Genomic DNA, 26040 nt, shown 5'->3' on the forward strand with positions numbered 1-26040 from the left:
TAATGCTAAGTACACACTAATAATTTAGAAACAAAGATGGACATAGGGTTATCTTCCATTTTTGTTATTCACCCCAAAGTCTCACTTCCAAAATATGTCTGTTTTTATAAACCAGGAGTTGGCAAACTTTTCCTGTAAAGCCTCATACTGTAAATACTTTAGGCTTTGAGGGCCTAGAGACTCTGCTGCAACTAGTCAATTCTACTGCTGCAGTGTGAAAATAGACACAGAAAATATGCAAGCAAATGGGCTGGTCTGTGTTCCAATAAAACTTTATTGACAACAGGAGATGGGTAGCTGTATCTGGGTATAGTTTAGCTGGAACTTAATTAGCACCCTGTGGAAAGAAGTGCTTGATGGTTAAGGTGATTTTGAAGTGAAATGAAGTGAAAGTTGCTCAGTCGTGTTCAACTTTTTGCAACCCAATGGACTATATGGTCCATGGAATTCTCCAGGCAAGTATACTGGAGTGGATAACCGTTCCCTTCCCTAGAGGATCTTCCCAACCCAGGGATCAAACCCACATCTCCTGCATTGCAGGCAGATTCTTTCCCAGCTGAGTCATCAGGGAAGCCCAGGGATGCTGCTAAACATAGTGAAGTGCCTGGGACAGTCCTCCACAAGAAAAATTATCCATTGATAACAATGTTAATAGCACTAAGGGCAGTGTAGTCTTACTTGGTGCCAAAATAAATGCTAAATTTTCAAAAAGTGGCTGATGTGTCTGCCTCATCTTGGAATGAGGATGAGGCTGACAGAACTCCCAGTCAATACCTGTAATGAAACAAGAAATAAGCTTTTATTGTTTTAAGCCACTGAAATTTTGGGATTTTTGTTACTGCAGCACAGTTTATCCTGATTAATATACCTATATAATAGACTATATAGGGTATTCATATACCATAGTGAGAGGCAGTGTCAAGTGGAGATTAAGAAGATAGATTCTCCAAGTTCAGAATTTAGATTTACCACTTATTAGTTGCATGGTTTACAAATCACTTAACCTCTCAGCATCTCATAATCCTCATACATAAACTAGGGGATATAATAACTCTACCTTGCAGGTTGTTGTAAGTCGTCAATCAGTTAATACAGGTAATGGGCTTGACACAGTGCCTAGTTTAATAAGTAATTAATTATGTTTGCCACAATGATGATAATGATGATAATAATAATAAAACTGAGATTTAGAAAAACATAAGAAAGCAGCCCAAGATCATACCTCTGCAGCTTGGGACTGAAATAAAAGTCTAGCAAATATAAAACCTGTGATTTATGTGTGATTTATCCACTACATTGCATTTTCAAAGTGTGTGGCTGAGAGTGAAAGCAGAGTAATAAAAAACACATGACTATAGCTTCCCAGGTGGTGCTAGTGGTAAAGAATCAGGCTGCCAATGCAGGAAACAGAAGAGACACATGTTCAATCCCTGAGTCAGGAAGATCCCCTGGAGAAGGAAACGGCAACTCATTCCAGTATTTTTGCCTGAAAAATTCCATGAACAGAGGAGCCTAGCAGACTACAGTCCAAGGGGTCACAAAGAGTAGAACATGACTGAGCACATACACACTCAAATCCCCCCGGCAGAACCTTCAGATGGGGTTAGATGAAGACAGCATTAAATAAGCCGCAAAACAGAAAAGAGCACATGCCAAACACTTGTCCAGGGTGGAACAAAGGTGTGATATTTCTCTTTCTCTGCTGCTTCAGTTGGGAGTGGCTCTCCCAGGCAACACGTCTACAGATGTTTGAGCACACACTTAATTCTGTCTCTGTGACCTATATACAAATAGAATTGTAGTGATTCCTAAAAGACAAGTTAGGAATCAACTTGTTCTAACCAAGATCATTTCCCTCCAACTCATCTGACGGTTTTGTGTATTTCTTTTTCAATCTTTATTTCTAACTAACATTTTCATGGGAAAGAGATCATCAGTTATAAGTTTCTCTACCCTATTGTTAAATTCCAAAATTATACAGATAAGCAAGTTCAAGCACTATCTTATAGGAAGGAATCTGAGATGAAGAGAGATTTGGAGGACCTGCCCTGAGTCCCAGGATCTCTCTGCAGAGCCACAGTACAGTTTTCCCCACTTTGGAAAGTACATGGTTGGCATTCAGGAGACCTTTGTCCTTATGTTCCCAGGATACCTCATCTTTACCAGATGTGACAGCTCACGGATGCTTCACTTTTCTAAGACTCTGTTTCATCATTTGTACGTGGGGATAATATACCTACCCTGCATTCTTTATTTCATTATGGAATGTTTATGTTAACTTAGAAAATGGAAGGTGATTGACTCCAGAAAAGTAGTTAATGATCTTCTAGCAAATATTTAAACTTATTGAAGCAGTTCTAAATGTAAAGAATGCTTTAATAAACAAAGACTCCTATGGCAACGAGAAGAATCATTTCCTCAAAGACAAATTATTTGATAAATACAGAGTTTCATGTACTGTGTATATTTGTGTTGGGGTGGAAGTGTCTTCACATGGGAGAAAAGGAGTAAGTTTGTTGGCTAGTTGGTTGGTTGCTTTTATTTAAGGCTGCTGCTGCTGCTGCTAAGTCTCAGTATACAATAATGAGCTGTTTTGCTCTGAAAATTCAGCAGCATTCATGAGGAGCATTTGTTGCTTGCAAGTGTCTTCCAAAGGCTTTGAAAATACCACTAAATTTTGTATCAGCTCCCTGACTCTGAAACTTTTCTTCTAATCTAATGATTTCTGGTGATCAGGAGCTATTGATGTAGTAAATGCTTGATCCACACATAATTTTGAAATTTTATTTAAATTCTACAAAACACTGACCTGCAATCTCATGCAAATTCCTAGGGGCTACAGGTGGAGTCAAAATATACAGACTTTCAACAAAGATTATTTTCACTGATCTTGCTCTCCAATACCCTACTATAGACAGTTCAAACATTGAGATATACCAATTAGGGGTTTAAATTTAGCATTTGGATTCAAAAGAGAAAACTGAAGTTAGCATACAATTTTTAGTAATTGATATACATACACATCAGTGGGTTTAATACATGCTCCTTGGATTCCTTACATACTCAAACAACATTCTCAAACCAAGAAACATTAAGTGGTTTGGTATGAAAGTAAAAACTTAAATGACTGCACAAGGAAGGAATTAGAAAACATCCTGCAGTTGATTTAACACAGCAGTTTTTCTTGCGTTTCAATGCATGTAGGCATCTGTGGAAACGTGTGTGTGTCTCAAAATACTGGATGTGCATGTTATAAGTTGCAGTTAAGTTGCATCTCTTTTTGAGCCTCCTGGTCCCACTGCCATGGTCCTGGTTTAAATATTCAACATATCTCTTTATTATTGAAACAAACACCTAAATCATCACCCCACTTTCAATCCTTCTCTTCTGAAACCCATTGCATAGTGTTCATAATCAGTCTAATCACCTCTAGGTGTCAGGTACTATTCCAAGGACTAGGAATACAGCTGGGAAAAACACTGACCAGGTCATCTATACTAAGAATCTTACTAAAGAATCAAGGGAAAAAAAAAGGGAAAAAAAAAAAAAGAATCAAGGAAAGGAAAAAGATATTAAACATGTAAACAAATAAATACTCAAGATAATTATCACAATAATAACTGTTCAGAAGAAAATGAAATAGGGTAATGGATGCTGCTAGCCACTCTAGATAAAGCTGTGTGGTGAACATTGGGAAGTGCACACCTCCTAGAGAAAAAAGCAAATGTGAAAACTATGAGACAAAAGTAAGCCTGGAGCATGCAAGAGAGCATTTTAAAAAGATAACTGGTACACAGTGAGGAGAGTGTGCAGATGAAGTCAGAGAGACAGACAAGGGCAAGATATGTAGGGCCCTATTAACCATCATGAGGAGTTGGGTTTATAAAGCAAAAGTTTCATTACAATACATTGAGAAGACTCTGAGAATGACAATAAAAGAGTGACCCTATTTGTGCTTTAAAAAGGTCACTCAAGGGAGAGGGCTCAAGACGGCAGTGTAAGAAGATCTTAGACTCATCTCCTACTATGGATGCAGCAAGTCTGCAACTAAATATGAAATAATTCCCTCAGAAAAGGGTCTGAAAACTAGATGAATAGAGCCTCCACTTGTTCCATGACAAGTATAGTCATGGGAATGGTGTGTAAAAAAGATAAAGCTTTGGAATGTATTCAAACTTAAGTTATTACCAACTTCAAACAAGATAGTGCTTATATACAGTGTTATATGTGAACCTCCCAGTAATCACAAGGAAAAAACTTATAGTAAAAAGAGGAAAAAAATGATAAGAGAATCTAAACATAACACTAAAGAAAATCACCAAACACAAGATAAGAGAGAAAGAGAATAAGAAAGGAACAGAAAAGAACTACAAAAATAGCCACAAAACAACTAACAAAATGATGACAATATATACTGGTCAATAATTTCTTTAAACGTAAATGGGCTAAATTCACCAATCAAAAGACATGGAGTGACTAAATGGATTAAAAAGCATGATCTGTTTGTATGTTGCCTACAAAATACTCACTTCAGAAGAAAGAACACACACAGGCTGAAAATGAAGAGATGGAAAAAGAAGTTCCATGAAAATGGAATAAAAAGAAAGCTAGAATAGCTATATTCATAACAGACAAAGCAAACTTTAAAACACTGTAATAAAAGACAAAGAGCATTAAATAATGATAAAGGGGTCAATCCAGCAAGAAGATATAACATTTACAAATGTATATGCACCCAATACAGAAGCACCAAGATTCACAGAGTAAATGTTCAACATTCAGAAAACAAAGATCATGGCATCTGATCCCATCACTTCATGGCAAATAGATGGAGAAACAGTGGAAACAGTGGCAGACTTTATTTCTGGGGGCTCCAAAATCACTGCAGATGGTGACTGCAGCCATGAAATAAAAGACGCTTACTCCTTGGAAGAAAAGTTATAACCAACCTAGACAGCATATTAAAAAGCAGAGACATTACTTTACCAATAAAGGTCCATCTAGTCAAGGCTATGGTTTTTCCAGTAGTCATGTATGGACATGAGAGTTGGACTATAAACAAAGCTGAGCGCCGAAGGATTGATGCTTTTGAACTGTGGTGTTGGAGAAGACTCTTGAGAGTCCCTTGGACTGCAAGGAGATCCAACCAGTCCATCCTAAAGGAGATCAATCCTGGGTGTTCATTGGAAGGACTGATGCTAAAGCTGAAACTCCAATACTTTGGCCACCTGATGTGAAGAGCTGACTCATTTAAAAAGACTCTGATGCTGGGAAAGATTGAGGGCAGGAGGGGAAGGGGATGACAGAAGATGAAATGGTTTGATGGCATCACCGACTCGATGGACATGAGTTTGAGTAAACTCCAGGAGTTGATGATGGACAGGGAGGCCTGGCGTGCTGCAGTCCATGGGGTCACAAAGAGTCGGACACGACTGAACGACTGAAGTGAAAGGGAGAAATTGAAAGAGATACAGTAATAGCAGGAGACTTAACACCCCACTTATATCAATGGATTGATTATCCAAAAAGAAAATTAATAAGGATGTATCAGACTTTGACATGTTAGACCAGATGACCTTCCAGATTTACATAGAACATTCCATCAAAAAGCAGTAGATACACATTCTTCTCAAGGGCATGTGGAAGGTTCTCCAAGACAGTTCACATGTTAGGTCAGTAAACAAATCTCAATAAATTTAAGAGGATTAAAATCCTATCAAACATCTTCTCCAAAGACAATTATATGAAACTAAAATTTGGTCACAAGAAAAAAATTGGAAAAACTACAAAAACTGGAGATTAAGCAACATGTTACTGAACAACCAATAAGTCTTTGAAGAAATCAAAGAAGAAATAAAAATTCATAGAGATTAATGAAAATAGAAATTTTTCATACCAAAGTTTATGGAATGCAGCAAAACTGGTCACAAGAGGGACATTCATAGCAATACAGGTCAACCTCAATAAACAAGAAAAGTCCTAAATAAGGAAGCTAACTTTCCACCCAAAGGAACTAGAAAAAGCATAACAAATGAAGCTAAATATTAGTAAAAGAAAGGAAATAATAAAGACCCAGACATAAATAAATAAAGACTAAAAAATAGAAAAGATCAATAAAACAAAAAGCTAGCTCTTTGAAAAGATAATATCAATAAAACTTCAGCTAGACTAATAAAAAAGAGACTCAAATATATAAAATCAGAAGTGAAAGAGGAAAAACAGCAATGACATCATAGGAAAACAAAGGATCATAAGAAGCTGTTACAAACAATTATTTTCCAAAAAGTTGGACAAACTGGAATAAAAGGATAAACTCCTAGAAACATAATTTTTCAAGACTGAATTATTAAGAAATAGAAGATCTGAATAGACAAATTACTAGTGAGGAAATTAAAACAGTAATCAAAATTCTCCCAACAAGCAAAAGCCCAGGACCAGGTAATTTTAATGGCAAATTCTACAAAAACATTCAAAGAATATTTAAGAACTATCTTTATTAAATTCTTCAGAAAAAAAAAAAAAACAACTGAAGAAGAAGGAACCTGCCAAAAGCATTCTACAAAGCTAATACTTCCCTGGTACCAAAACCAGACAAGGACACCATGAAAAAAGAAAATAACTGGCCAATATCTTGATGAACATAGATGCAAAATCCTCAACGAATATTAGCAAAATACATCTGATATGCATTAAAAGGATCACACACCACAGTGAAATGTAATTTATTCCAGGGATTCAAGGATGGTTCAATATCTGCAAATCAATCAATGTGATATATAACATTAACAAAATGAAGGATAAACAATCACACATGATCATCTCAATATATAAAGAAAAAAGCACCTGACAAAATTTAACAACCACTTATGATAACAACGCAACAAAGAGGTCAAGAACAAGACGAAAATGTCCACGCTTGCCGTTTTCATTCAACATGATGTTGGAAGTCCTAGTCATAGGAATTGGGCAAGAAAAAGAAATGAAAGCACCCAAATCAGAAAGGAAAAAGCAAAACTGTCATGATTTGCAGATGACAAGATACCATATTAAGAAAACTCTGGAGTCCACCAAAAAATTATTATAACCAGTAAATTAATTCAGTGAAGTCACAGGATACAAAATCAATGTTCAGATATGTATAGCATTTCTACACACTAATAATGATCAGAAAAATAAACTAATAAAACAATCCCCTTTGCAATTATACCAAAAAAATAAAATACCCAGGAATAAATTTAACCAAAAGTGAAAAGACCAGCACACAGAGAACTAAGACAATGATGAGAACTTGAAAAAAAAAAACAAAACACAAATAAGTGGAAAGATATTCCATATTCATGAACTGGAAGAATTAATCTTGTTAAAATGTCCATAGTACCCAAAGCAGTCTATAGATTCAGTGTAAACTCTATCAAAATTCCAATGGCATATTTCATAGACCTAGAATAAATAATCCCAAGATTTGTATGGTACCATTAAAGAACCCGAATAGCCAAAACTATTGTGAGATAGAAGAGCAAAGTTGGAGACATCTCACTCCCTGATTTCACACTGTACTAAAAAACTACAGTAATCAAAACAGTTTGGCATGGGCACAAAAACAGACACACAGATCAAGAGACAGAAGTGAGAACTCAGAAATAAACCCATACATACAGACAATTAATATACAATATATAATATACAATATACAGACAATTAATTTATAACAAAGGAGCAAAGAACATACAGTGGAGAAGAACAATCTCTTCAACACAACAAATGGTGCTGGGAAAACTGGACAGCCATATGCAAAAGAATGAAACTAGAAAACTATCTCATGCCACCTGCAAAAATTAACTCAGAATGGATTAAAAATTTGAATGTAACACCTGAAACCATAAAATTCTTAGATGGAAGCATAGGCAATAATCTCCCTGACATTAGTTTTAAAAATGTTTTTGTAGATCTGAATCCAAAAGCAAGGGAAACAAAGGCAAAAATAAATAAATAAGACTTCATAAAACTAAAAAGCTCCTTTACAGTGAAGGAAACTGTCATCAAAATAAAAATTCAACCTATGAGTAAAAGAAGATATTTACAAATCATATATCTGATAAGGGGTTAATATCCAAAATATATAAAGAACTCATACAACTCAACAATAGAAAACCAAACAACCAGATTAAAAATGTATGGAAAATCTGAATAAACGTTTTTTCCCCAAGACATACAGATGGCCAACAAGCACATGAAAATATGTTCAACATCACTAATTATTAGGGAAATGCAAATCAAAACCATGTAAGATATCACCTCACACCTGTTAGAATGGCTACAATTGAAAAGCAAGAAATAACAAATGTTGGCAAGGATATTGAGACAAGAGATTCTTCAAACACTGGTGGTGAGGATATAAACTGGTACAGCCACCATGTAAAACAGTATGGAGATTCCTCATAGAATGAGAAGTAGAATGACCCCGTTATTCTACTTCTGGGTATTTATACCAGAACATGAAAACACTAATTCAAAAGGATATATGCACCCATATGTTCAATGGACCATTTCTAGGGAAGAATTTTAGGCACAGAGAGTGTGTGTCTTCTATTTATTATCTCCCAGCAATGAACAGGTATCTGGGATTCAGTGTCAGGCTGCCTATTTCAGGACAAGGGGAGTCTGGTCACTGTAATCCTCTCTCCCTTCCAACCCAGCTTTGGGAACTCAAAGAACACCTAGTCCACCCTCTGTCCCTGGCCTCCCCTCCTCAAGAATCCTGCTCATACATTGCATTCCATGCTCAGTGGTCATGACTGTCCACTGGGAAGCAACATTCATGGCTTTCCCATGAATGATCCCGTTATCTACTTGGTAAAGCTCTGTTCCCACCACCCCCATGCCACACCACTGCACTGGGTTTATGGCAGCCAAGAATGGACAAGAGGCTTGTATGATACTGTATGATATCACTTCTCTGCAATTTAAAACAATACAAATGAATACACATGCAAAACAGAAACAAACTCAAGATTTAGAGGCTTCACTGGTGGCTCACTGATAAAGAACCTGACTGCCAGCTCAGGAGATGTGGGTTCAATCCCTGGGTCAGGACGATCCCATGGAGGAGGAAATGGCAACCCACTCCAATATTCTTGCCTGGAGAATTCCATGGACAGAAGAGCCTGGCGGGCTACAGTCTATGGGGTTATAGAGAGTCAAATGTGACTTAGCAACTACACACATGTTCAATGCAGCATTATTTACAATAGACAAGATGTGTTGACCACCCAAGTGTCCATCAGTAGATGAATGGATAAGATTTGATATGTGATATATATACATATATATATATATAGGAATATTATTTAATGGAATTATTATTCAATGGAATATTATCCAGCCATTAAAAACAATGAAATCTTTCCATTTGTGACAATATGGATGGACCTTGAAGATACTATGGTAACAGAAATAAGTCAGACAAAAGATAAATACCATATGATTTCACTCATCTGTAGAATCTAAAAAAACAAAACAAACAAACAAAACAGAAACCAACTCATAGATACAGAGATCAGATTAGTGGTTACCAGAGAGAGGGGGTCAGGGTGCGCAAAATGAGTGAAGAGGGTCAACTGTATGGTGACAGACGGTAACTAGGCTGGTGGGATGATCACTCTTTAGTGTACACAGATGTGAAATCACAATATAATACAGCTGAAACTTATTTAAAAAAAAACTATTTTAAAAAAAGTCACTCAGGCTGATGCATGAAGAAAGGCCAGAAGATCACAAGAGTGGGAGAGGGAGACAGGATGGAAGGCTGTGGCAGTCATCCAGGAACAAGCAATTGTGGCAAACTTTCTCTGCAAAGAGCCAAATGATAAATATTTCCAGCGCTGCAGGCCATACAGACTTTGCTACAACTACTTCATATGCCCTTGAGTGCAAAAGTAGCCACACACAATATGTAAATAGGCATGATTCTATTCTAATAAAACTTTATTTATGGACATTGACATGTGAATTTCATATAAAGCTCATGTGTCACAAAATATTATCCTTCTTTTGTTTTTTTCCAAACCACTTAAAAATGTTAAAACTATTCTTAGCCTACAGACTACATAAGCTGAACTTGGCCCAAGGGCCATAGTTTGTGGACAGACAGGTTTGAGGTTTACAAGGAGGCAGAACTCACACGATATCTGACTGGGTGCACATGGCAAGGAAGGAAAAGAAAAGAATGGAGGAATCTGCCGGGTTTTGACCTGAGCTGCTGCCCGAGAGTCCTGGGGAGATGAACTCACACCCCCTTTAATGTTCTTCACTGTGCCATAAATCTAACCACCTAGCACTGAGGTTCAAGATCTCACGGCCAACTTCCCCAGTCTTGCCTCTGACCACCATCCTTCACACGCCCTGCCTTCCAATCAAGAATGTTTCCAGTTTGCAGGCTCTTGCTCACACACCTACAAGGCCCTTCCTCTTCTTTCCTCTGTGTCCAAATCCCATGCATCCATCACAGGCTGTGACACCTGTCCTACAGACTCCTCCAGCTCTCCTAAGAGGAAGGACCAGGGTGCCGCCCCTCTACATCTACCACTCCCATTGCCTTGCTCAGCCTCTGTTTGCATTTTAGGTGCTAATATTCACATCTCAGGTCTCTGACCTAAGTATAAGAACCAAAGGGATAGATCTGTATTTCATTGATATTATTATATCCTCCCATGGCCAGCCCCTTTCAGAACTTACTGGATTTCTTACATTCTGTAGGCACTGAAATTTTTATTAGGATATTTAAGGAGACAAGTGTGAAGATGTGGAAACAAGAACTATACATATTCCTGAATGAGATGCTGGGCTGGATGAATCACAGGCTGGAATCAAGATTGCTGGGAGAAATATCAATAACTTTAGGTATGCAGATGATACCACCTTAATGGCAGAAAGTGAAGAAGAACTAAAGAGTCTCTTGATGAAGGTGAAAGTGGAGAGTAAAAAGCTGGCTTAAAATGCAACATTCAGAAAACTAAGATTATGGCATCTGGTCCCATCACTTTATGGCAAGCAGATGGGGAAAAAAATTGGAAACAGTAAAAGATTTTATTATCTTGGGCTCCAAAATCACTGCAGATGGTGACTGTAGCCATAAAATTAAAACATACTTGCTCCTTGAAAGAAAAGCTATGACAAACCTAGACAGCATATTAAAAAGCAGAGACATCACTTTGCTGACAAAGGTCCATATAGTCAAAGCTATGGTTTTTCCAGTAGTCATGTGCAGATGTGAGAGTGGGACCATAAAGAAGGCTGAGTGCTGAAGAAGTGATGCTTTCAAACTGTGGTGCTCAAGAAGACTCTTGAGAGTCCCTTGGATGGCAAGGTGATCAAACCAGTCAATCCTAAAGGAAATCAACACTGAATATTCACTGGAAGCATGGATGCTGGAGCTGAAGCTCCAATATTTTGGCCACCTGATGTAAAGAGCCAACTCATTGGAAAAGACCCTAATTCTGGGAAAGATTGAGGGCATGAGGAGTAGGGAGTGACAGAGGATGAGATGGTTGGATGGTATCATTGACTCAGTGGACATAGTTTGAGCAGACTCCACAAGATAGCGAAGGACAGTGAAGTCTGGCATGCTGCAGTCCACGGGATCACAAAGAGTCAGACATGACTGAGCAACTGAAGAACAACAACTGAATGAGAAATTTGGTTTCTTGATAGTCTAGTAATAATCTTTTAAAGGACAAAATTTTTTTTGAGAAACAAAGTTTTTGAAAGTTACCATACCATGTTTTATTTTCACTAACAATATCTAGGGGCTTCCCAGGTGGCATTAGTGGTAAAGAACCTGTCTGCAGGAGACCCAAGAGTTGCAGGTTTCATCGCTGAGCCAGGAAGATCTTCTGGAGGAGGGCATGGCAGCCCACTCCAGTATTCTTGCTTGGAGAATTCCATGGACAGAGGAGCCTGGCAGTCCATGTGGTCACAGAGTCGGATATGACTGAGCAACTTAACAGGCACACACGCATGCCCGCAGTAATAGCTAAGGCTTTCTATTTTTCTACAACCTTGCCAACATTTGTTTGTATCTGTCTTTTGTTTTGTTTTTGGCTTCCAAGTGACATGTGGTATCTTAGTTCTCAGACCAGGGATGGAACTCATGTCCCCTGTTGGGTGCAGGGTCTTAACCACTGGACAGCCAAAGAAGTCCCTGAAGGACAGAAATTTAAAACAGGAATCATCAGCAATAAGTCAGAGGCTATACAGCACCTTTATGTGTGTGTGTGTTGTTCAGTCGTGTCTGACTCTTTGTGACCCCATGGAATTCTCGAGGCAAGAATGCTGGAATGGGTTGCCATTCCCTTCTCCAGAGGACTTTCCCAACTCAGGGGCTGAACCTGCGTCTCCTGCATTGCAGGCAGATTCTTTACCATCTGAGCCACCAGGGAGACCACAGCACTTTTATAAAGTCTCTTAAATCTTTCTATTAGTTCCTCTACCCTTCAACACCATATTTACATCTGAATAAAAGTGTTTTGTTGAACGACTGACATTGAAGGTCCCTCAGGCATTCAAGCAATCAAAAATGCTCAAAACCAGTTTAGGAAACAAGTAAGCATTTCACTCACCGAGAGGTGTTCCCGACCCGTGTCAACAACACCTGTGGGAAGAGTTCCATTGCTTTTGTTTGTGGTGTCCCCAATGTCATTTGCTGCGGTCCCGTAATCTTAAATTGGAGAAAGAGGAAAAAGAAGGAAGTATGAAGTTGTCTTTAGGCTGCAATCCAACATGAGCCACAGTAGAATCCAGAACAAAGCAAGACAAACCACAAGCTTCCAAACCACTGACAGTGTGGCTGGGGAGAAACATGACGCCCCCCACCCTGGTTTAAATTCACTGTAAGACTGAGTGATGTCAAAATCGTATTCAACTCAGATCTTTACATCACTGCTTTGTTGGTCAAATTCCAAACCAGGTTTAGGATTTTTCTCTGCACATGAAGGTTTTATATTATATAATATTGTATATAATATCAATATATTCCTTTTTTGATAAAGTATTTAATGAAAATACAAAAAAATTGGCCATACAAGAGTCATAGATTTATAGGCCTAGAAGAGTCTTCGGAAATTGAGCCTAACCACCAGTTTTACAGCTGAAGAATGAAAGCTCAGAGATGTTACTAGTAATTACTAGTTTTAAGGTCAACTGGCAAGAAGGCAACAGAGTCCAGAAATCAGACTTGAAATCAGCAGCACTGATTTCCGGACATCTTACTTATTCACTTAAAATAGAATGTGGACTCAGCACTGAGAGCGACTTGAGTCCACATTTGAACTTTTTAAAAGAGTTCTGAATTGCCAATATTTCAGTTGCAGAATTAATGTATAGGGAACTTCACCAACACAACACTTAGAATTGTGAGGCTATGTTCTCATAGTTCTCAAATTTAGCTGCTCCTCTGGATCAATTTTAGCCTACATGGATCAGGATAGAAATAAATGATTTTTCTGTAGGGAGCATCTTTATTATTATATATAAAAGTCATAAATAGTTTTTAGTAAACTTATTGCAGACAATTTTTTTTATAACTGGTTTGTATTTTTATTCTAAATAGACATGGTGCCTTCAATTTCCATCTTGAACAACCAACCTCATTAAGCCAGCCCCAGCTAATCTTCCCTTGGTAGAAATATCATGCTGGCCTCAAGGCAACCAATTTAAATTATATTCTTATTAGCAGAGTGTTCCTTTGAATGTGAATGAAAATTAACAGAAATAGCATTTATTTTCTATCTGTGGCTGTTTCATTCTTAACTGCAAAACTATATTTTTACCATTTTCATTTTGAAAATATTAGAACTTATTAATATTTCAAACACTAGGAGATATCATTTATTTGCTTATTTTCCCTCTTCATATTATATCCAGCTACTCATACAAAATTAAATCATTAAAGTATCTACAGTTTAATATAACAACATTTTAGGCCAAATATCCAAAGTGTGATCTGAGTCCAATGGAAAGACTTAATTTTAGAGACTTAAAATTATTGGAAAGGAGTTCAAAACATAATTTTAAAATGGAAAAATCACAATACAATTTCTCTGTGATGCAATTTGACGTACACTTTCTTTAAACTATATCAGAACAAATAAATATAAAAATACACAAATCACATCCACAAAATCACCCAAATCACAACAGCCTGGAGGATATATGGCTTAACATGCATAAAGCAAGAAAAGACAATTTAATTCCCTAGATAAAATTAGCTCAAGTTAAATATACACACATAAACACAGAGAGAATCATTTTATATTTAAAAGTGCAAATTATTTTTACATTAAAAATATAAATATACACATTTGTCAAGGTGTGCATCAGAATTAAAGAATAGACTATTTTATAAAATAATTATATGAATGCAACATTTTGATCAATGTAACTTTTTATCAATTTTAAATTTCAAGCCAAGTCTTGAAATTGAGCCTGCCATTTCCCCAAAAGAAGCCTCCTGGTCATGAAGGTGGTTTCAAAACTATTAACAATGGATTCTCATACCTAGTAAAATGACCCTGGAATTCAATTAAAATAGCAAAGGAAAGATGAGATATTTGGTAAGCTAATACAGTGGACAGTTTGGTTCTCTCCTTCCACATTCCAAAAGTAAAAGGGTTAGTTCCTCAGTTGTGTCTGACTTTTTACAACCCCATGAACTGAAGCCCTCCAGGCTCCCTGTCCATGGAATTCTCCAGGCAAGAATACTGGAGTGGGTATCCATTCCCTTCTCCAGGAGATTCTCCCAACCCAGGGATCAAACCCAGGTCTCCTGCCTTGCAGGCAGATTCTTTACCATTTAAGAGAGACCCATTTTATTCAAGGGAATTTATTCCTCTATTAAAGTTGATCTAAACTCCAGGGGTGGATCTATTTAACCAAGGGTTAATCCAGCCCTCAATACTGGAGGCAAAAAATGAACCATGACCAATTGAGTCCTGAGTCAGAAACAGGGAGGGTTTGATGGAGGTCTCTGGGAAAGTTCCCCTTCTTCTGGAACAATTTCAGAAGTTCCTCCCTTTCTCCCATCAATGTGAATGACTCATTTTAAGACCATAAGAGAAACAGTCTTCAGTGAAGTCAGCACAATGGGCAGGAGGGTGCAGAGATGGAAAAACACAAACAAACCTGGATCCCTGATGATACAGTTGAGTTGCTGGTTTCACCAACCTTAAAACATGCCTTGCCTTTGAGGTTCCTGTCTCTGAGCCAGGCTTTTTCATTACGTAAGAAACATAATTTTGAATTGGGTTTACCGTCATAGCCAGAAACTGATACACCTCCCTTTTCTTGGTAGTCAAGGCTTTTAAACAGGTAATTAGTTCCCAATTATGGAAACAAAATGTCTGTTACAGCAGAATGGATTTACTACTTCCAAGAACAAGCATGAGAGAGAAAACACTATTTACAGGCATTGTAAATATCAAGGGAAAACAGCCATCAATACCGAATGATTTTTGAAGTATTATTTTGGCCTAAGTCATGCTTGAAGTGTATATTTAATTGAGCTTAAAGTTCTTCTTTCAGTTGATTTATTACATTTTAGACAAATATTTTGAAAAAATACAAAATACAGACCACATGATAGCTACCTTCATAAATTACATCAGGATAATTTGGGTTTGCACCTAAAAAGCAAAACAAAACAAAGATATCTTGTTAAGTATGAATTCAAAGTTAAAAAATTACTAACTAAACCCACTAAAATTGGCTAAATACATATTGAAGGTTTTAATTGGCTAAATACATATTGAAGGTTTTAAATTCAACAGGTTATTTTATAGGTAAATAAAATCTGAAATTCTAGGTTTGCTTCATGCTAACCTTGTTGCTCTTCCCAAGCCCACAACCCCTGTCTCTATTCCAGAAAGGAAAAGAAAAGGGCAAACAGAAATTAAAAATCACTTTAAGGAGAAAAAAATTCAACCATCAGTGAACTATGACCACTTTTTTTTTTTTGCTGTTTTCTATTAAACATTTGATCAATTTAATTGTAATTTTGGTATTTTCATTCCAGAAAAAGATAATTTCTGATTCACTTTGATTATTCTCTGATGACTCAGGGTTTACTTTCAAACTTTGTTTTGGCAGGTCCATTTGTATTCACAAACACATTATTAACCAGACTGGATGATAAAACCTAAAGTACAATTTTTCTCTCCACTTTGTCTTGAGGGATATTTCCAAGACAGAATAACCCTTTTATTACCCTAATATAACACAGAAAAATAAAAGTACTTTCTCTACTGAGGTTACAAAAAATGTTATGTCAAGAAGGAAATTCAAGAGTATGCCATTTTTTTTTTTTTTTGGATATGTCTTTATTGATGGTCAGGATATTCTGTTTTAAAATAGTCCTAAGAAAATTTGCAAAAAAATTTTTTGCCTTTTTAAAATCACTGTTAACAAGAACAGGTGACAAAAAAAATTTGCTACTTATTCTTCAATCAAAACTATTGAAACTATAGTATCTATATGAAGGCCTGCTTGGAATTAAAATCAAAATTTGATGTAACATTTAAGTGATTACAAAATGAATTTCCAAAGTCACTTTCTATGCTTTTAGTCTTTCCTCACTGTGTGAAAAATAAAATTTGTAAACTATAAAATTTACTTTATTCTCATTTGATTTCTGAACTCTTAGCAGAAAAATACTTAAAATGAGTGAACTTTGAGCCTATTTTCTGTTTTTATAGCTCTTAGTAAATAATCAAGATTAATCTAAATGAAGAGCCAAATAAAAGTGATCCTAATATTCAAATCAGAATTTCAATACAGTTCACCTAGAAGATACCTATTTTAGCAGGAGAAAAAATAAGTAGATTGCTGTGCACTTTGATTCAGGGATATTACATACTGCTGTGCTTTGTACAACTCTAGGGGGCACCATTAAGACTGTCATCAATGTTAATAGAATCACCTGAAATTGTGACATGCGCAACCTGTACAGACACTTCTGATGACCCTATGTCAATTCATGCAAAGTCATCATTCCAGTCATTCTCAACTATATTTTGAGTTTTATAATCCCAAACATCATTTTGAAATAGCTTTGAGTTATAAAATATCAATAGACATTGTCAGAATTATTTGTAGCTGACACAACATTCCTGAGAAGACTCTTGAAAGTGACCCTGCAGGTTGAAGGGGAATTCAGTGAATAAAATGAGGGAATGTCTCAGTGGAAGCTCTGGGAATGTCATTAACAGGACATCTGCCCATCCTCTGAAGTCCTTTCTCTTTGCAACATCCTTGGACCTAATGACATCCCCCCAAAGTTAGGATTTTCCACAACTGCTGAAGAAAAGGTTTTATATTCCCAAGAGAGAAAGTCATTCTTTGCACTGCTCAGTAATGTTACTTTTTTTTTCTTTTGCTTTTAATTTATTTTAATTGGAGGCTAATTACAATATTATAGTGGTTTTTGCCATACATTCACATGAATCAGCCATGGGTGTACATGTGTTCCCTATCCTGAACCCCCCTCCCACCTCCCTCCCCATCCCATCCCTCAGAAGATCCCATTCTGATCCAGTCCCGCTGATCTCTCAACATACAATCTGAATCTGCAAGGCATCTGCCCACTAGAGTCTGGCTCCTCACTTCTAGACCTCACTCTAGGTCTCCAAGGCCCAGAATCTTCTCACCATGGCCCTGCACAAATTTCCTAGGACTGGTCAGCCCCTTCCCTACAACAGGGGGCCATGCCACCAGCATGAGCACCCTCTGACACAAGACCCAGGGAGGGGTGAGGAGTGAGTGTGAGCCAGGACAGGTGGGCTGAGGTGTCCACATGCACACCCATCCCCTTCATACAGCTCTCACCATATCACCGGAAGCCCAGGGCAGGGGCCATGACTGGGGACCAGCTCTACTGAAACCACTGTGCTCCAGCTTGGAACTCCAAGAGTCTGAGAATTCGACCTGCAAACCCAGGCTTCCAGGTCATTATAAATATATATTTGCCAAGGTAACAGAATGGACTAAGTCGCTTCAGTCATGTCCGACTCTTTGTGACCCCATGGACGGTAGCCCTCCAGGCTCCTCTGTCCATGGGATTCTCCAGGCAAGAATACTGGAGTGGGTTGCCATGTCCTCTCCAGGGGACATTCCCAACCCAGGGATTGAACCCACATTTAGTATGTTGCAGGAGGATTCTTTACCACTAGTGCCACCTGGGAAGCCCAAGGTAGGAGAACAGAACTTATTTTTTTTAATTTAACAAGTCATTAACTTGATTTATATTTCTTAAGTATTTCAATTGAAGTATGTGGACCCTCATTTGTACTAGATTAAACAACCATCTAAGATGGCCTGAGGTCAAGGAGTTTAAGTTTTAAACCCGGGACAGTTCTGAACAAATTCGTGCAGTTTGTCCAGGATGGGGGCCTTTCCTGGACATAGGAAGTGATAAAACTGGGACGAGTCGGTCACTCTGATTTCTTCTCATACCCTCAACAACCCCACATGCAGCCACCACCTGATTCCATCAGAAAGTAAAGAGGCTCTATGGATTCAGAGCCAGATTTATCTAAACTACACATGAACGAACTTCACCGAATATGACTGATATACAGGTATATTCAGGCTCATCACAGAAAGGGAACACCCAAACTCATTATTCACACAAAGCCCTAGGAAGATCCAAAATGTTGAATCAATTCAATATAGCAAATGGATACAGAAAAATGGGATTTGGGGGGGATCAAAAGGAAATAGATTAACTCAGAACCTGGAAAACAGGTCCTTTTACAGACTTTTGATTCATATCAGTGCATGGCTTTTCTACCAAGTTCACCATCAAAACCATGAAGTCAGGTCTACACATTCTGAAAAGCACTATACTTTCCTTGTTTCATTGTCCCAGATGCATGAGAAGTATTGTCATTTTACTTTCATTGTCAGGAATAGCCAAATTTAGCACAAGATTATGAAACTCACAGAAAGACAGTGTGGGAGGAGCAATTTTTTTTTTCCTCCCTACCATACTGTACTATGTCTGATGAGGACCTGCTCATCAAAAGAAAGAAATGTCTCTTCCTGTACAAAGGTTTAGAAGGCCTGCTACACGGAAGAAAGCACGGACCCAGACTTTACAAAATGCTAGGGTCACATTACTCCAGCTGACCCCAGCTTAACAAGCATATTATTTTGCTTCTGGCAACTTCTGAGTCAAGCTAAGCTTCAATGATGTTTACATGCTAATAGCACAGTAGCTATTAACATCATATTAAATGCAGAAACAGGAAAAAAAATCACCATTTCCTTTTCAGAATTTTGGCAATGGTCAAAATTCAAAGATAACTGCCATTTTAAAGTCTAATTTCTCACTGGTTCCTTTTATTTAGCTTGAATTCATTCACTATGTATCATTATGTGCTAAAGGTAGGAACCACTGTTGGAGACAATCAGTATTAAAAAGTGAGTGAGAAAAGATAAACACAGGCTAGGAGGGGGAAAAGTCAATGAAAAGAGAATGAATGAAAGACAAATGCACTTGAGTAATGCACTTGTCCTGGAAATTTGAGAAGGGTTATGGGGCGACTGAACTGAACTGAACTGATGGTTCTTCAAACCAGAGTCTCCTGCATTGCAGGCAGATTCTTTACCATCTGAGCTATAGGGAAGTCCCCGAGAGAGAGAGAGAGTTATGGTTTCTTGAGAGATTCCCCAGTGGCTCAATGGTAAAGAACCCGCCTGCCAAAGCATGAGATGCAGGAGATGTGGGTTTGACACCTAGGTCAGGAAGATTCCCTGAAGGAGGAAATGGCATCCCACTCCAGTTTTCTTGCAGGGAAAATCCCATGGACAGGGGAGCCTGGAGGGTTATAGTCCATGGGGTTGCAAAGAGTTGGACATGACTGAGAATAGCACGGCATGATTTCTTGAAGACTATCCTAGTAGCTCTCATCAACTAAGAAATCTCAGACAGAAGCAACAGAGGTGGCCTCAAGCTCTAACGCTTCGTGTTGGGAATCTCCAGAATAAAATATGGACTTCCTGGGACTCCCTTAACACACTGGCATTCCAAAGGAGCAGCAGACTGTTCTCTACCTCCACGGCTCACTCAGGTGTAAAAGCTACAACTCTTTCCCAACCAAAACAAGATGAGTGCCCATGTCTGTCTGTCTGATGTTCAAGGACTATCTTCTGAAGAGTCTGTTGAGTACCTCAGGTGCTACACTCACTAGTACCTTGTTGCTGACCTAAGGCCTGTGATCAGAAATTATGGGAAGAGAGTTAACAGGTCCAGAGTGCAGCCTGAAAAACCCCAAGTGAAAAAGAACCATGACGATTGTATTACAGCCACACATACACTCCTGACAAGGCTCTGTGTTCAACGTGCCACGCCTGCACCTCCAAAAGATGGACCCTGAGGACACTTAAGCTTCTAAACATGGATGACAGAATCACTTCCCCCACAACGATATCCAATCAATGTCATCCACCATTCCCTTAAATCCATGCTGAATGGCTTAATGTGAGGGCCTATTTACTTCTATCTTCTAGACTCATTTATAGCTCATGAGTAAATCTTATGACTTTGTATAAACCTTCATAAGTAAATCTTTATGATTTTTTAACTGCAAAACACTACAGTAAAAGGAAAAACACATTTGCAGGATTAAAAAAATTGGGGGAAGATAGGTAGCCTGACCAGAGGGTTCACTTTCCACTCTGCTCTAGAGATAAAAATAATAGCGGAGGCCAGAAGACACATCTGTTTCTTTCCTTTAGGCTTTTCGTCTCTAACGCTTTAAAAAAATTTTTTTTAAGACTTTCCTTTCAATTCTTTTTGCAGACTCTCTTTAGTGTGATTTTTTAAAATATTTCAAAGGATTCCATATGATAAAAGAATAGCAAAAGATTTGTTCTTTTAAAATAAACTGTCCTTTGCTTTGTCAACAGTGTTTTCTAACTCAGGGCAGACCACCTTTTGATTTCCAGAGCCTTCTCCCCATCCCTCTCAGAATGGCAGGTGGAACTCAGGGACCAAAAACATCGGTGGTTCAGGCGTCTGGGTCCTTTTCTGGCTGAATCTCTGCAGTGCCTGCAGCACTGAGAGCCTCTTCCCTTTTTCTACAACAAAGGAGTCTTCCACCCGACAGAAGAGGATAATAGCATTGGCTTGGCAACTCCTCAGGAGCTTCAGGAGGCGTAATTAATTAACATTAGTCCTCTTGAGACAAAAAGAGCTATTTAAGTATAAATCTTAATTATCATGATTATTATGAGTCTATAGCCGAACCATACCCTTCTCTGTTTTTAAGGCAGAAAAGCAGGCAAAACTTTTCTGCCGTTCACTCCCAGGACAAGACATGGGTCCTGACAAATGGCCTTAAGAACAAGTAGTGGGGGTGGGGGGTGGGGCTTTATATTTTCTGAATGTGTAACATTTGGAGAAATTTCCTCACACTACATTCTTTGGCCTAAGTACACCAAGTCTAAATCTGCCAGTTCGAGGGCAATTCTAAGTGCTGTAGAGAGCGCTAGTTCATCCAGACGTCATGAATCTTTGGATAAAATGGCACAAATGAAAAGCTGTGGGGAAAACTCTTCCAATATTTATAGTTTGCTTCTGACGCACATTTTGCATAGGAGACAACTGCTCCCGAATGAGGCAGCATAAGTCACTAACTCCCACTGCTTGTGTGAATGAGCATTCTTGAGCTGTGACATTCTTCCTGAATGAGTGGGCCATAAAGGCACTCTTTATGTACCGCCTAAAGAACGGAAGGCTTTAAAATCTGGGTATTTTATCATCTAGCACTCTGGTTAGGTTTGTTCCAAGCCTAAAACATTCATCATTTGGGTCATGATTTCGACAAGAGAATCTACTCTTAAACAATCGATGTGTTCATGTTTACAATAATACCTGACCTTGAATATTCTTGGAACCTGTACCTTCTAATCAGAAGATGCTAGCAAAAGCTCCAGGTTTCTTCCACATGGCCCTCACAAGCAATCTCTCTGCTGTGAATTTCTGCTTAGAATTCTGCTTAAAAAGTTACCCTCTCCACTTCTAATCTCCACTCAGTCTCCACACACATTCATGTTCATGAAGCAACTTTTCTATATGTGGGACTGAATTCCAGTGACAGCCACATAATGGATCAATTTCATCTTCAGTCAGTCAGTCAGTTCAGTCACTCAGTCGTGTCCGACTCATTGAGACTCCATGAATCGCTGCACGCCAGACCTCCCCGTCCATCACTAACTCCTGGAGTTTACTCAAACTCATGTCCATCAAGTCGGTGATGCCAGCCAACCATCTCATCCTCTGTCGTCCCCTTCTCCTCCTGCCCCCAATCCCTCCCAGCATCAGGGTCTTTTCCAATTTCATCTTAGACAAGTCTTATTTTTGACCCATAAGCTAAATAGGATACAGAAGAATCGTTGGAGAATCTGCAGATAACCCCTTGCTTTCTATGTGTGTGCCTGCACCACCATCTCTACTTATTCCCTCTCCTAAGCCTCCTTAAGTCATCATGTTATTGTTGTTGCTTAGTCACTAAGTTATGTCTGATTTTTTTGACCCCATGGACTGTAGCCCGCCAGGCTCCTCTGTCCACGGGATTCCCCAGGCAAGAATACTGGAGTGGGTTGCCATTTCCTACTTCAGGGAATCTTCTCGAGCCAGTTATCAGACCCCAGCCTCCTGCATCTGCTGCATAGGCAGGCAGTTTCTTTACCACTGAGCCATCCCAGAAGTCCCGAGCCATCCTGCTTTTAGCTAAACCCAATCAGAGTGCTTCTCTGTGCACCAACTACTCCATGTTTTTATCATTATTCCTGGTTAATGCCCTTGGAGAGTCAGCGAGGTAAGCTCAGTGGATGCCTGAATAGTCCTTCCAGTGTTCACACTGCCCCCGCCCCAACCCTCGCCAGATTTTGCAGGGAAAAAGTGATTAAACTGCCTTCACTACTCAAGTGTGATCCATGGATTTGCAGCACCACCTGGGAGCTCACTCATTAGAAATGCAGATTCTCAGGCCCTTCTCCAGATCATGGAATCAGAATCCGCATTTAACAGGATCCCCAGGAGATCTCATCACTCATTAAAGGTTGAGAAATCCTGATTTGCAATTCCTTGGCAAGTGTGACCAAAATCAAAAGACCCCAGTGTTCAAAAAGGATAGTACTTTTTCAGTGGAACAGAGTAAACCTGAAAATAGCGTACCTAAATATTGAGGGGGCTGGATAACGACTGCAAAAATGTTAGGGGTAAGGGCAAGAGATGTGTTTTGCCTCTAGAGGCATATCTCTGGGTCCCACTGCAAATGGGAAGGGGGAAGGGAGAGAGCTTAGACACCTGAGGCAGCTTATATTCACCCACCCTCTCTCGGAACCTAACACTGACTCAGTTTTCTGCTAAAAAGGCCAATTCTAGAAAAGCTCCTGTAGTCAAGTGACAGAGTCCGGGGGTCCTCTTCTCTGGGCAAGCCCAAGCCCCCAGATAAGTGAGGATAAAGCCAAAGCTGAGATGAAGCAGCTCTGAGATGAAGAAGCTCTGCTTCTTAGGAAGCAGCAAGTGTCTTCCTAAGGCCGGAGAGCATAAGCACTAGGGAGGTGAGGATGGGCATACGGTCATCATGTTCTTGCCCTTCCCCCAGGAGCAGACAGCACTGAGCTCCTCCCTGTGTGAGGTGAGGGGCCCTGAGGCCACTCCCAGACATATTCCTCTTCACAATCACCTTTAAGTAAATGTTAGAACCTGACATTTTACAGAGAAGGAAAGCTAGATTCAGAGGTGGTAAGAAAATTGCTCAAAGCCACAGAGGTTATGAAAGACACAACTCTTAGGCGAATCAGAGCCTAGTCTCAAACCCTTCCCACTGTGGCAAAGATTCCCTTTGAATAACGGGGAGAGTGGGATAACAATGATTAAAATTCCAAGCTCACACACCAGATCTGAGTGAGTCATGTAGATCAACACAAGAGACAGGAGTTTATTTCACTGAAAGTAAAAAGTAGAATGTTTGAGGTTCTACCTACTCCACTTAGTTTTTCTGTTCAAGTTGTCTACAAAAAGAGAACATTCAAAGGAGTGCTTACTTCTTTATTGCCTGCAATTTCTGCATATCTTCGGCTGAATAGGGTTCCTTCCTTTCATGAGTAGGTCCTGCCTAATAGCAGGATAGGGACATCCCGGGGAATTAGAAGCCAAGAGAGACAACCACAAAGAGAAGCAGGAGACAGTAATGAAAGCCCAAGTGTTTCTTCATCTTTTATCATTTTGTGGGTAGTTGAAGTGTTTTCTATTATTGGGAAAAAGGACTGTGTTTCATCACCATCCAGTAGGTAGCCCAGCATTTTCTGTTTCTCAAACCTCCAGAAAGTGAAAGTGAAATCCTTCAGTCATGTCCGATTCTTTGTGACCCCGCGGACTGTAGCCCACCAGGCTCCACCACCCATGGGATTCTCCAGGCAAGAATACTGGAGCAGGTTGCCATTTCCTTCTCCAGGGAATCTTCCCGACCCAGGGATCGAACCCAGGTCTCCTGCAATGAAGGCAGACGCTTTACCCTCTGAGCCACCAGGGAAGCCCTCCAGAGAGAGACCTGACAAATTATTCAAAATCCTAGAATTCCAGTACAACAGGATGTTAAGCAAGACTCTTTCTGCCTTAGTAAGTGACACCAAAGTGAGCACCAAAGGCGGAATTCACAAAAGCAATGACAGAATCCATGTCCTTTGAAATATCTGATTCATGAAGAGATTTTCAAAGGTCCCAGAGAGGAGAGAAAAAGGAAGGACTTATAAAGAAGTTTCTTTAGGGAGAAGTGTCACCATCATCACCACCCCACCGTGGGGCTTCCAGAGCTGCACTTGAGAATGTGACCTGTCTTCTCTGCAGGTGAAAGGCTCAAGGACCAGCGGCTGACTCTGCCAGAGATGGCTCAGGCCACGTGTGGTGGTGGGATGCAGCTGACATCTGGGTCCCACCTGTGCACCCAGAATTGTCAGGACAAGGGATCGTGAGGGCTCCCCTGGACCAGATGGAGGCAGCACAGAAGGAAGTCTATGGGGGACTCTAGAGGGCCAGAGGGAGCCCCCAAAGTACAAAGCTACATTCCTGGGTATGAAGGAGGAGCTACTTTCAGCAGCCAGAACACGGATGCATTTATGTCATGGGAGCTTCAGGAGAGGGGGCTACAGAGAAAGGAATCCCAAAGGTCTCCAGGAAAGATGATCTGTGAATCAACATTGAACACACCCAGGTCCCAAGAGCACAGACCACCAGCCAGTACACTTCCCTGCCCTCCATCCCCATGCCCATCCCCTCCACCCAGGCAGCACAAATGCTTAAGTCTCATTAGCTAGCTCTATCCCCCACCCCCATGCTGCCAGCCTGCGCAATGAGGGGAGAGAAGACTGACCCTTAAATCAAGTCCAGAGTTGATTTCTAACTCAGAAGCGACATTCTGCTTTGCAGTTGAGGTTCCATCTGCAACCTCAAGTGATCCAAGGATTGTCTGTTACTCAACAATGAGCAGAAAAATCTTGCTTGGGTCAGAATTCCATCCCAGACAAGTGACTCTCACCCTTGGCTGCACACTGGGATCACTGGGGAATCTCAAAAATGAAAAATGCCAAAGCCCAAGCCTCACCCTGGAACCACAGAATCAGAATTGCTAGAGATGGGCCCCAGAAATGTGTCTTAAAAAATGAAATGATAAAAAAAAAAAACAATTAAAACTCACCCATTAATGTGCAACAAAGAACAGGATGCTACTGTTCTAGTAGACCAATAAGTGACTAAATAGTAAAGGGACAATGGAAAACCAAGAGGAAATGAAATGAATTTGTCACCAGCTGTGCTCTTCCATGTGCTAGAAAGATAAAAATCACTGTTCTCCAGATGTATTTTGAAGCAAAAAGCTCCTTGTTGTACTTTAAATATAATTCAAAACTGACCAGAGCTGAGTTCAATTCCAAGCATGAGGAGAAATAATCAATGTAGTGTTTGAAAATCTTGACTCCCTTTCT

General features: G+C 39.4%; 1 protein-coding gene across 8 annotated transcripts in view; it reads right to left on the reverse strand.

Moving 5' to 3' along the window:
* NTRK2 (neurotrophic receptor tyrosine kinase 2) overlaps positions 1–26040 on the reverse strand; it is a 388291-nt gene that overhangs the window by 287964 nt on the left and 74287 nt on the right. For all 8 annotated transcript variants that reach the window (XM_043927526.1, XM_043927530.1, XM_043927527.1 and 5 more), the window contains exons 11-12: positions 15642–15677; positions 12618–12715 (exon numbers count right to left, since the gene is read on the reverse strand). In XM_043927526.1, coding sequence (XP_043783461.1) covers positions 12618–12715; positions 15642–15677 — 134 coding nt within the window. The remainder of the gene's footprint in view (positions 1–12617; positions 12716–15641; positions 15678–26040) is intronic.

This window comes from Cervus elaphus, chromosome 16 (assembly GCF_910594005.1).
Source record: "Cervus elaphus chromosome 16, mCerEla1.1, whole genome shotgun sequence".
Lineage (NCBI taxonomy): Eukaryota > Metazoa > Chordata > Mammalia > Artiodactyla > Cervidae > Cervus > Cervus elaphus.